Source organism: Taudactylus pleione, unplaced genomic scaffold (assembly GCF_031769625.1).
Source record: "Taudactylus pleione unplaced genomic scaffold, aTauple2 ptg000814l, whole genome shotgun sequence".
Taxonomy (NCBI): Eukaryota; Metazoa; Chordata; class Amphibia; order Anura; family Myobatrachidae; genus Taudactylus; species Taudactylus pleione.
In genome coordinates, this window is record NW_028285216.1 from 1756200 (window position 1) to 1769511 (window position 13312).

Here is a 13312-nt window from a genome sequence, read left to right on the forward strand (position 1 = left end):
GTGACTGACTGATTGTGAGTGCACTGCTGATGCTGATAAGTGCTTCTCCTTGTTGATTTATATTTTTGCAATCATGTTCTAGTTTTTATTGTACAAACAGTTCTAATTGATGTCTTAGAGGTGTTTTCTAAGTTACACTGAAGCCTACAAGCAAGTGCATATTTTGCAAACAAAATAATGGTTAAAAACATGGGTGTAGGTGTATGTGACATATGTGTAATGTAAACCTAGGGTATATGCTGCTGGTGCCAACCTGCAAGCATCTTGCGATAGTTGCAACTTTGAACATATTTTACACCTGCGATTTCCGGCACATCTGCAGTCATTTTAGCATAACCCTTATGTGTGTATGTACACTAATGCCCTTAGCAGATGTTTACTGGTGGGTACTTTTTATACCTAGAATGTTTTTTTACCTACAAGAAACATACACATGGTACATAGTAGATTTTTTATTTCTAGTACTAGCAAAGTCAGTAACATAGACAAATCTAAGAGCAGATGAGACATGGAAAATAGACAAGTGCAAAAATAGAAATCCTCATTCCTGAATCACCCATTATGCTCTTTTCTTCATCATCATTATCACCAAATGTATAAGTACACACATTTTATCGCATCAATGGTCCAAGGTCCTATGTGATATAGAGGTTAATGCATGGCTTTATCGTCTTTCATCCGGTATTAACAGAAATGGTGGCACACGGGCTTCTCTTACTTTATACAGCATTGTCTGTTTCCCTCCAGTATTGTATGGAAATGAAGCCATAATATATAATAACATAATAAAAAAATAGCTTTACAAAAGGAGAGATGTTTTGTCAGCCCCATGAGTATGGAGTGACAGCCATTGTATGGGATGGGGCCAATATTCCTGACAATGAAACCTATACATAAACTTGGTGACTTTGTTAGTTCCTATGAATGTATAGTTTGCATTCTAGTGAATACTGGTTCCATTCCTCAAAATGGATGCCTCAATGTTAATGCAAAACATTTTCCTGCTTTTTTTTATATATTTTTTAATGGTTTCTGAGCAACAAAAAAGTTAAAGGAAAATATTATTGCCATACAGACAACAAGCCAGCAGGATTATATTACATAGTACACATTACGCCTGACCCTCAATTACATTTTTTGGTATGTACATCTGTACTTACAAGTACCTATGGACATGAAATGATGTACAGCTGTGGTAGTAGGATTAGGAGACAGGAGATGATGAAAGGCCCTTAAGGCCTTAAGACGTACTGAAGGCAAGACAGATATTTTAAATCTGATATCTTTGGGGAAATAACCTTATTAATATTATTTCCCCTTTTAAGCTACAACAAAAAACTTGCTGTATGTAAAGCATGCTTGACTAAAACACACATAATGCCAAAATCTGGATAAACAAGTCTCAGTCTTGTATTTATCACATTCAAGTTTCCCGTTATACCATTCATAAAAATAGACTACACAATCTGGTGTTTATCCTCCATGTCACCTGTATGGAAGGGACCAACTGGAAAGAATATGGGAGAAATAAAATTGCTCCTTAAGCATCAATAAATCATTTTTCTTATTAATACATCTGGAACAACGATCCGGCATTGTCCAGTTTCTCATGTAATAAAAGGTTATATTGCCTTCACCCCATTGCATTTCCACATTTAACACAGCTAAAAAGCAGTGTTACACTTCCTGCAAAGGGCATCAGAATTCTGTATAAATTAAGCACAAATGGACATTTTTCAGATGTTGTGTGTACATGCAAAAAGTGTATGATTCAAAGCAGATGATGAACAAATATCAGGCACTACAGCAGAACGTTTCTTAGGTAGCAATATTAGGAGAACCCAGATTTAGTTGTTGTTTTACACTGTCTCATATTCTCTGACTTTTTTGCACTTTGTAGATTTTAAAATTAATATGAAAAATGATGAGGATATTTTGAAAAAGCCTAAAAATGTTTAATGTCTAGCACAAACGCCATAGATATGTTTTTTTTCCTGTAGATGTATATTTCAAAATGCCAACTTCTGTTACATTAACTACATTTTATTAATTACATAGTTCGGTTAGAAAAAAAATGAAATAATTAAAAAGACTCCATTCTCTGTGAGGCATTAAGTGTATCTTATGTCATAGGAAAGTCTGGAATGGACGTGACCAGTTCAGTCCATTCAGTTGCAGATGGCTTGCCTCTTGGGCTTATATTGGGTCAGTAGGACTATAGCTTTCATAACCTATATAACCAATACTTCCCATAATTATATACATACAATAAATATTCTATTTCATAAAGCAAAATATATATATATATATATATATATAGCTATATATAGAGAAAGATATGTTTTGTACACTATGCAGAATGAATGTGCCAGGTCAAGGAGTATCCTGGCACACTATATACATAAAACATAGCTGAAGGTCTTTATGAAGTCTATCCTGAAGTGGGTTTTGATGTTGCCGAGTTATTGCTTGCTTTGGTTATAAGGACCTTCCAATAAAAAGCAGCACAAGCTCGGGGCGTTGCTACAAGGCGTTTAACGTTTTAAAAATGGCCATTACAGAAAACCAAAATGTCATCTGAGTCGTCCAGATCAGTCATCGGGTGAAACATTTTGTCTCTTAAGTTTATTGGCAAAGCTAGAATATTAGTTTTTGATGCCAGATATAATTCGTTACAGCAGAAGAAACTCTTGGTGCTTCTGGATCTGGAGCAGCATGTCAGCTGTGTCAGTCTCTCTTTGCATGAAGATCCATATGCCAAATGGTGGCCCAATGGGAGGAAACAAGTGGGTGCTGTCCACTGATGTTATAATCTGTGTCCTACGTCTCTAGTTCGAGGACCATCTCTTCACTGTAGATGTGTTGTGGCGCTGATGATAAGAGGAGGCAGCAGAAGGAGTTCCCTCTAGGTTCTATTCAATTTTCCAGCTGAGGCTGCCTGTGCTGCATGAAGATAATAAAGGAACATTATAAAGAAATTGAGAACTGAAGAAAATAGAAAATAGAGGTGAGATAGGAAAGCAAAGTGAAGGCAGAGTAAAGAGAGAAGAAAGCCATAATGAGCCAAAGAAGAAGAGATGATTGGAGAAAAGCCAGTGGAACAGAGGGCAAAGAGGTACAGAGTGGTGGAGAAAATAACATTACAGCAATAGAGCTGGCAGAGGTATATGGAAATCCCTTCTTTCTGTGACATGTATCACATATGTATACATTAATATAGTAGCATGTGGGATGGTCTTAAAGAAAAAAATAAAGACAATATTGCTGAACAGTATTTTGTTCCAATACACAGGGGGGCAGTTTAAGGGTATAGGAGAAAGCATGGGCATCCAGTTTCAAATGCTCAATTAGTAGCAGTTCTGCATTACTTCAAGTAGTGAAGAACATGAATTGATAAGCTGAGATCTAGGGGTAAATTTACTAAAGGTCGATTTGCAGGTCGATTTGAGGAGTGATTTACCTCTTCTCAAATTGACTCAAATCGAATGCAGTTAAAACCGTTTTTTCACTGCATTTACTATTATTCTATTTGTTTTGCGATTTGCAAAACAAATTAGATTTGAGTCAGTTTTGAACAGTGATTTGCTCTTCGATTTGGCATGTTCATGTCCAAATCAAACGGCAAATCACCCTTCAAAACGAACTGCAAATCCCCAACACGTTAGAACTGCTTCATGCTTTCACATTCAGCATGAGCAGTTCATTCTCACACAGATACATGCAGACATCAGTGAGATGTCTGCATGTATCTGCCTTGAAAAAGCGTGTAAAGAGTTAAATCTAAAATAAAAAACAAAGTGAGGTCACCCTCCAAAACTGAACCAGCCCCTGACTGCTGAAACCCAGTTCTGGTTGACTAAGTACAGGGAAAAAATGAAGTAGGGTCTCCCTGTACTCAGTACAACCAGCACTGGGTTATGGGAAGCAGGGCTGGTTCTGGATTTACAAGGGAAAATTTGCGTAGGGTCTCCCTGTAAATCACAGAACCAGCCCTGGACCCTTTCTAACGGGGGACTGATGCTACAGCCAGGGTAGCCCCATCACCGGGCCCACCAGCCGCAGCATCAGCCCTGACTGTTAGTCAGCCCAGGCCAGGGAGTTGGAGACCCCTCTCCAGGGCACCCCTAGCCTAGGCTGATAGCCCGGGGCTATCCCCGCCACCCCTGGGCGGAGGGTGGCGGGTTGATTGTGTTTGTGTTGTGTAAAAATAGAAGTGATAAAACATTGTTTTTCCAGTAGAACTGCAGGTCCCAGCAAGCCTCCCCCGCATGCTGGTACTTGGAGAACCACAAGAACCAGCATGCGGGGCATTAAGGGCCCACTGGGACCTGTAGTTCACCTGTAAAGAAATGTTGAAAGAAACACACACACACACCTTACACAGTATAACTTTAATACATATTACCTCCAGTGGGCCCCTTGTCCAGTAGGCATCCATGGGTTAAAATAATAAAACGAAAAACCCGACCATCGCATTAAGGAGTAATCATTCTAACCAGAATGATTACTCCTTCCCAAATGAAGCGCACAGACGCGGCTTCCTCCTTTGAAGCTCCGTGTCTGTGCATTCATTGGCTGAGAGAGATCAGGCCTCGCCTCTCAGCCAATGAACGGCTCCTCCATTGTACTCAATGGTGGGAGCCGCAGGATAAACTTTAGTAACCCTGCTGCTCCCACCATTGAGTACAATGGAGGAGCCGTTCATTGGCTGAGAGACTGGTCTCTTATGTCTCAAAGCTTGGGGGTTGCGCTTCTGATTTGGTACTTATCAGACACAAGCAGCTACCTCACATAGAGAGACATTGATAATTGCTGATGAACACAATGGGTAGTATAAATCATATACTATTACAATTAGGGAGAGCTATTTTTAAATAAAAAATAAATACATGTATATATATATTATAAGTTGCAGTACTTATCATATGCTAATCACCAGTAATTCAATGCTTAAATGTTAACTAAGCAGATAGATAGCGCACACATTACTTCATTTATAAGCATAAAGTTTAGCTGCAAAGTATTTTACATATATACAAATTATGTTGCAGCTGGTACATTTTAAGTGTAAATGAAGTAATATTTGCACTGTTTGCCCACTTAGTTGACTTTAAAAGATGAAATATATGATGCTTAGCATATGGTAAGTATTATAAATGTAAACACATATACATTGATTTATAATGGTATTTGATATAAAGTGGTTTATAAAAAGATTATTTATGATTTGTTCTCAAGTATGGTCAACTCATTGGGTCAGAGCTTGAGCTGGTAGTTAGAAACTGCAGCAGTAAATTAGGAGCATGGGCCCTCATTCAGAGCCGCTCGTTAGCGGCAGTACGCTCGTTCCGAGCGATGTTTGCACATCTGCGCATGCGTACGGTTTTTAGTACGCATGCGCGAACCAGTCAGTGCGGCTGAAAATCGTTGGTACGCAATATAGCGAGTGCCTGCTATTTTGAGTGACAGAATGAGGCGTATGTGGGTGGTAACAGGGGAAGGTGCTTGAAAATGGGGAGTGGAGATCCGAACGCAGGCGTGCTTAAAAGTCAAAACGGGCGTTTTATGGGTGTGCATATTTAAAACAGCAGCGTCATTGACCACGTCACTGGGTTATTTTATAGCCAGAACTGCTCGCAAATTTGTGGTAGCAAACACCAACCACAAGAATAGCGAGCAGTTCATACGCTGGTCGATGTACTCGATTAATCTAATAAATAGCGGACATGACGTAGGATGCGAGCGGCCAGGGGGCGTTTTTAAGAAATAAACGAGCGTATGTTTTGCTCGCTCGTTCAGACTTAGAGGTGTGAACAGACTGCAATGTGCGTACAGATCATTTGAATAGCCACCCCTTGTTTTTAAACGAGCGACCGCAAATAGCGAACGGCTCTGAATGAGGGCCATGGTATCTAGGAGACAGCACTGCAACTCCAAACCAAACAGCAGATGCACCCCTGTATTTGTGTCCTTTTCTCCTATATATGTTTTTTCATTTGGCCTGGTTCAATTTTCCCCCATGCTTTCCTTCTCCTTTTTAATCTATACTTTAATTTCTTTGATTTAATGTTACCAAAAGAGAGCAGAGGATTTCAATGTCATTTAGAGCCTTGGAGTTATTACTTTTTTTTCAATTCATCTCTGTTATCAATTTAACATATGTGGACTTCTTTCCCTCCCTCTCTTTCTCTCTGGGTGCATGATTTGTGAATGCACTGCCTCCTGCAAGCCTCTGCCACATCCACAAACCAACTGGCAGCTTTAAACTTTAGTAACCCTGCGGCTCCCACCATTGAGTACAATGGAGGAGCCGTTCATTGGCTGATAGGCAGGACCTGACCTCTCTCAGCCAATGAACGCACAGACACAGAGCTTCAAAGGAGGAAGCCGCGTCTGTGCGCTTCATTCGGGAAGGAGTAATCATTCTGGTTAGAATGATTACTCCTTAATGCGATGGTCGGGTTTTTCGTTTTATTATTTTAACCCATGGATGCCTACTGGACAAGGGGCCCACTGGAGGTAATATGTATTAAAGTTATACTGTGTAAGGTGTGTGTGTGTGTTTCTTTCAACATTTCTTTACAGGTGAACTACAGGTCCCAGTGGGCCCTTAATGCCCCGCATGCTGGTACTTATGGTTCTCCAAGTACCAGCATGCGGGGGAGGCTTGCTGGGACCTGCAGTTCTACTGGAAAGACAATGTTTTATCACTTCTATTTTTACACAACACTAACACAATCAACCCGCCACCCACCGCCCAGGGGTGGCGGGGATAGCCCCGGGCTATCACCTAGGCTAGGGGTGCCCTGGAGAGGGAGACCCCTTTTTTTGAAGGGGTCTCCAACTCCCCTGGGCTGACTAACAGTCAGGGCTGATGCTGCAGCTGGGGGCCCGGTGATAGGGCTCCACTGGCTGTGGCATCAGTCCCCCGTTAGAAAGGATCCAGGGCTGGTTCTGTGCTTTACAGGGAGGCCCTACGCAAATTTTTCCCTGTAAAACCAGAACCAGCCCTGCTTCCCATAGCCCAATGCTGGTTGTACTGAGTACAGGGAGACCCTACGTCATTTTTTCCCTGTACCTAGTCAACCAGAACTGGGTTTCAGCAGTCCGGGCTGGTTCTGTTTTGGGGGGTGACCTCACGTCAATTGTTTTCTAACTTTGTTTAATTACTTTTTACAGCCAGATACATGCAGGCATCTCACTGATGTCTGCATGTATCTGTGTCAATCCGACCTGCTCACGCTCAAATCGAAAGCATAAAGCAGGTCTATTGTATTGGGGGTTTGAAGTTCGATTTGAAGTCCGATTTTGAGGTCGATTTCAAATCGAATGATAGTAAATAAGGGTTTTGTGTGTTGGGCTATGTAAAAGTACCAATGTTTTTCCGATGGTCGATTTGAGGCCGATTTGACTCAAAATTCGAATTGAATTCCGATTTTACATTCGATTTGGCCTTTAGTAAAAAAGCAAAATCGAAGCGAAATCTAATGAAAATCGCACCTCAAATCACTCAAAATGCCAAATCGACCTTTAGTAAATTTACCCCCTAGTCGCTAGACAATGTCTAAAGCTGGCCACACACTAGACCAACTTGCATCCAAACATCTAACTATTTGCTGGTTAGAATGAAAATCTGGTAACATACGGGAGTAAATGATGATCAGCAATTTGCTCCTAAATGCCAGAAAACAGATGAAAATGGTCGTTCAGACAAGTTTGTTAAATGTTTGATCTAAACAATTTGTTAAAACAACAGTTTTTGTCCATTTTCCAGCATTTGGGAGCAAATTGCTGTTTTGTCATTTGCTTTCATACCTTACCAGATTTTCATTCCAACCAATCAACTAGTTGGATGGTTGGATGTAAGTTGGTCTAGTGTGTGGCCAGCTTTACTTGCTGCAGTAGCGCCTGTATGTAACCTCAGCCATGCCTGTGACAGCTCTGCATTGCCCATGGTCCCTAAGTTATAGTTATGTGTTATATACATGTAAAATGACAGACGTAGTTACAGATCATGAAAACACCACCTTTACCTACACAGAAAGACCAGGCACCAATAGCTGCTTTAAAATTTGTGTCTGATAATGTATCTGCCACACGTTCACTTTTAAAAGTAACGTTTGTTATTCCGCTGCCTTATGTATCTGGCCTTCCCTACAACTCTTAGATTGTAAACTCATTTCAGCTGGGACATTTTGCATTCTGTTTCATTCACTGTACATCATTTGTTTATATCATAATAATCCTCTGAATGTGAAGCACTGTATAATATGTTTTACACATTCAAATAATTATTATGACTAATAATAACAGGATCATACTGAAGCCAGACATGTTCACCACAATAGAAATGTATTACCCATCTTTGGTACTACAACTGGGATGATTTCATCTCCAGCCCCTTGTATTTAAATGTACTTTGATCTATGTACTGTACTTGTAACTAGACTAATTTGCAGAAGAATTGTACATACACACAGGGTAAAACACTCCAAAAAAAAAAAAGTTATTATAAACACATTATTTATTTCTATTCAACACTATGCTTTTTACTCCCCACAAGCTTTCTTTTTTCCTATGGCAGATTACAGCTATGCTTCTCATGTATGAAGGGGAAGTAGCTTCTTACACTGTGGCTCAGACACACATGATGTTCGCCCCGTATTCCCCAGCGCTGTCACTGCTGCTGCTGCCGCCCCCTAGAGCCGAGCGCTCAGGAGAGGGGAGGGTCTGAGGAGCTGGGGACGTGGGAGACGTAGGAGGGCTCGGGGTGGCACACAGAGCTGGAAACAGAAGATGAGAATGAGACGATGAAGCGAGCATGAAGGGGTAAATGTGTGGTTGTACTTATGTTAGGAAAAAGGAGAAATGCGAATTAGCATCTTGTACTATTTCCCTACAAACCCTACAATAATAAAAGGCCGACATTGCAGACAGTGATAATGCAGTTGAATACATGTACTGCCCAATCCTATTACTAAGCCTCATTAGATTCACACAAACTTTGATCACTTCAACTGAATGCTTCAAAATGTGCTCTCACATCTCAGTTTTCTTATTGTTTGATTATTACCAATAGCTAAATAAGTAATTAAAGTGGTTGGGCCACCTACTGGTGAACAACCTATCCTGTAACAGGCCAGTAAGCACTACAGCAGCGGGAGTTCACTGCCAAAAAATATGGTACAACTGAATGCGAGCATCACGTCTGTATATCTATCACAGGACCCCCTCTATACAGATGCAGGGTTCCTGGCCAATGCTGTCAAATTATGTAGTCAGCCGTTTCAGCTAAGAGGTGATAACTTTTAATGTTAATCAAAATAATAATGATTATTAATTATTATTAATAACATCTAAAATGACCCCTTTAAACAAAAGATAAACCTGTAGCACTGAATCCGTAGAGGTCTATGTTAGTATTAACTTTCCAGATCAGTCTAGTTCACACTGGCCCTACCAATTCAATATAAAATATTAAAATAGTCAATAGCTCTTTTGAAGCAGGAGTAATTGGATCCATGACGATACACTTTTGTTCTGTCACCAAAACGCAGCAAAATAACTGCAAATTATTTTTACCACTACATGTAAACTGAACCATGTCATCAATGTTATGAGCTATACACTCCAGTGCTTGAATCATTGTAAAGAAACAATCAAAGCAGAAGTTAAAGCAGCTGATACCAGAGGGTCCACTCATGTAACTGACGGTTAATGAGACAATGTAGTCACAAAGGGAAAGTAAATTTATAGGAAGATACTCAGGAACAATTCCGGGTGAGGCTACCGCACAATGCAACAGTGATGTAGAAATGAAAGACCAGTGACTGTGTCACCGTCTTAAGATCTCTATTTATATGAGTTCCTGAACTGTTCTTTTCCACAAATTTCAAAGATGTTTTTAAGTGATACACTGAGTAGGTCTGATGATGCTGTACATAAATGTTAACAAATCAAGTTTATTACTCATTTCTATACTGCAAGAAATTGCAACTGTTTGGGACAATGTGCAGTAGTAGCTGTTTGGGAAACGCAATCTCTGTATAAAGCAGATTTTCATTCTGAATTTGAAGTTACTATAAATGGTTCTGCCGACTTTAGGGTTTGATCCAGCACCAGGGCTGACTTGAGGGACATTCATGCAGTGTAGATGCACAGGGCGGCATCAACGTGGCCGGCTCTGGAGGAGATTGAAGCTCAAGGGGGAGGGAGTGGGGGAGGGAAGGGGCAGCAGTGCTGAGCAGGGCGCAGCGCACTGCCGCCCTCATACGGACCGGACATGCACAGGGTGATAACAAACCCAGGGGCTGGCACTGTTCAGTGTGGATTGCAATTGCAGATACATACGCAGATCGGACGATTGCTGCATACTGCGCATGAACCGCACGTGCATGGTGATCGCACTGCAATTACGGACGCACTGTGGAATCCATAGCAGAATGAGTGACAGGCGGTGAGCGTTTGGGGGCGGTGATGGGGGTGTGGTTGGAGAAACGCAGGCGTGCCTGTCCGTTGGAATGCCGTTGCATGGGCGTGCATAAATTAGCCACTGCGATTGCCTATGCAGCTTGAGTACTCACTGTGTACAACAAGACTTGCAATTTCAGAGACAGGTCAGACCTGCTGTAATTGTGCGTGATGGGCCGATGTTCTCCGATGGTACCGATGCATACGCAGGACTGCGAGGTATTACGGATGTGGATGTCTCTATACTGGCTGAGCGGTGGCAGACATTAGCATCAGGTCCTCAGTTTACTTAGATCTGTTTCTAATAGTGTAATTGGTGCTGCTAATTAATGCTGTGATAAGTGCTGCTGTTTGTGGACAGCTGACACATTTCTTACCAGACAGGAGACGGCCACGACGTGAAGCTTCAGCCGCCAACGTGCAGGACAGCTCAATACGCTTCTCCTGTTCCTGAAGCTGAGATTCAGGATCTGCTGGCAACTCCAACTCAGAGTCACTCAGTGGAATAACATTCTGCAAACTTAGGAAAGGACAGAGGGCTATGGATTTTAATATAAACATAAAACATTGTGCTACATATCACAGCTATACATATTACTATGTCTAAATATAAATATACTGCACTATATAATTATTGATGGTTATTACATGTTTTTGGACTCAAAAAAACTCTCAAGATTTAAATTCTCATCCAGATGTTTTCCGATTTTTAAGATAAAGCTCGACCAATGTGAGAGATTACTGCAAAACGCTCACAATTGATGTTACTTATTTTTCATGAAATACCTTGTAGTGACCTTGTTATGAGTATGAGTTGTCAGATTGTATGCTTCTCAATACCAGGAACAACACATACTGAATTTCTGGGAGACAGAGAGGTGAATGTGGAGGGGATTGATGAGAGAAAGATGGGAATGTGGAGTGGATCCCTGAGAGAGAGTGAGGGGGATATAAAGGGAATTGCTGACAGAGAGAGGGGAATGTGGGGGGTCACTGAGAGAGAGTGAGGGGATGTGTTGGGGCGCGCTGAGAGAGGTGAATGTAGGGGGGGGCGCTGAAAGAGAGAGGGGAATGTGGAGGGGATCACCCAGAGAAAGAGGGGAATGTGGGGTTATAGCTGAGACAGAGTGAGGGGAATGTGGGGGGTGGGTCACTGAGAGAGAGGATCGCTGAGAGAGGGGACTGTGGGTTGGGTGATCTCTGAGAGAGAGGGGGAAATGTGGGTGGGACACTGAGAGAGAGGGGAACGTGGAAGGGATCGCTGAGAGAGTAGGAGGAATGTGAAGGAGGTCACTGAGAGAAAGAGGGGAATGTGGGGGGATCGCTGAGAGAGTAAGGGGAATGTGAAGGAGGTCGCTGAGAGGGGAATGTGGGGGGATCGCTGAGAGAGAGGGGAATGAGGAGAATATCGCTGAGAGACAGAGCGGGATGTGGGGGGGATCGCTGAGAGAGAGGAATGTGGAGGGGATTGCTGAGAGGGGAATGTATGGGGGTGTCACTGAGACAGTGGGGAATGTGGGGGGGATTGTTGAGAGAGAGTGAGGGGAATGTGGCGGGTGGTGTCACTGAGAGAGAGGGGAATGTGGTGGAGATCGCTGAGAGAGGGGAATGTGGGGGGGGGTCGCTGAGAGAGTGAGGGGAATGTGTAGGGGTCGCTGAGAGAGAGAGGTGAATGTGGTGGGGATCACTGAGAGAGAGAGAGGGGAATGTGGAGGAGTTCGCTGAGAGAGAGAGGGGAATGTGGGGGGATCACTATGTGGAGAGGGTCGCTGAGAGAGAAAGGGGAATGTGGGGGTGGGAATCGCTGAGAGGGGAATGTGGGGGGGATCACTGAGAGAGAGTGACAGGGATGTGGAAGGGGTGGGCGAGAAATAAAGGGGAATCGCTGAGAGAGAGAGAGGGGAATGTGGAGGGGATCGCTAAGAGAGGGAGAGGAATATGGAGGGGATCACTGAGAGAGAGGGGAATGTGGAGGAGGTTGCTGAGATACAGAGGGGAATGTGGGGGAATCGCTGAGAGATAGGAATGTGGAGGAGATTGCTGAGAGGGGAATGTATGGCGGTGTCACTGAGACAGTGGGGAGGTCTCAGAGAGAGAGAGGGGAATGTGGGGGGGATCGCTGAGAGTGAAGGGAATCCAGCCACAACTGGAAGAGGAGCAGCCAGAAGACATAGGAGAAGGTATCTGTGGGCTCTAGGGTGCTGGACGTGGGGGCTGTCTGGAGAGACAGAAGGGGTGCTGTCTAGAAAGACAAAAGGAGTGCTGGCTGCGCAGACACTGCAGGGCTGGAGCTGCAGAAACATGGGTGGGCCCTGACTTATTTGTGAATCCCGGGCCCCACAATTTCTGATGGCAGCCCTGCTGATAGGAGAATCTTAAGTCATAGTGCTTACACTGTGTTTTTTTCCCAAGAAAATGTTTGAAACAATCCATCCTACAGTCAACTGTTTTACTACTGCTGCATATGCAATATTGTTAATCCTGCAATACATCCTTCAATTATCATAATAAATATATCAGATGTAACTAAAAATGCCCCACCTTGATTTGGCGATAAGTGTTTTTATCCTCTCCACCTTCCTCTGCTTCTCCTGCAGCTCCTCTGGGCTGAGAGGGCTCTCGGGATCCATATCAATGTAACGCTCTGGAATGAGCACCTTGTCTGGGGTGGAAAGCTGAGACACAGAGACGGACATACAGAGAGTGATACATACAGTGCAAATGATGCAACCTGTGCAAGACTTACAAGGTGAGAGACAGGCAGTGTCTTTGTGGTGCACACAGTAGCTAAAACGTGCAATGGCAGACACACTGTGATACATAGTGACTGAGATACAGATAG

General features: G+C 42.7%; 1 protein-coding gene across 9 annotated transcripts in view; it reads right to left on the reverse strand.

Annotated features, from left to right (window-relative positions):
• Positions 1-439: 439 nt before the first annotated feature.
• PLEKHA6 (pleckstrin homology domain containing A6) overlaps positions 440-13312 on the reverse strand; it is a 199003-nt gene continuing 186130 nt past the window's right edge. For all 9 annotated transcript variants that reach the window (XM_088458163.1, XM_088458156.1, XM_088458157.1 and 6 more), the window contains 4 exons: positions 13012-13145; positions 10848-10990; positions 8630-8783; positions 440-2943 (listed from right to left, as the gene is read on the reverse strand). In XM_088458163.1, the coding sequence (XP_088314289.1) occupies positions 8638-8783; positions 10848-10990; positions 13012-13145 (423 nt within the window). In that variant the 3' untranslated portion in view covers positions 440-2943; positions 8630-8637. The remainder of the gene's footprint in view (positions 2944-8629; positions 8784-10847; positions 10991-13011; positions 13146-13312) is intronic.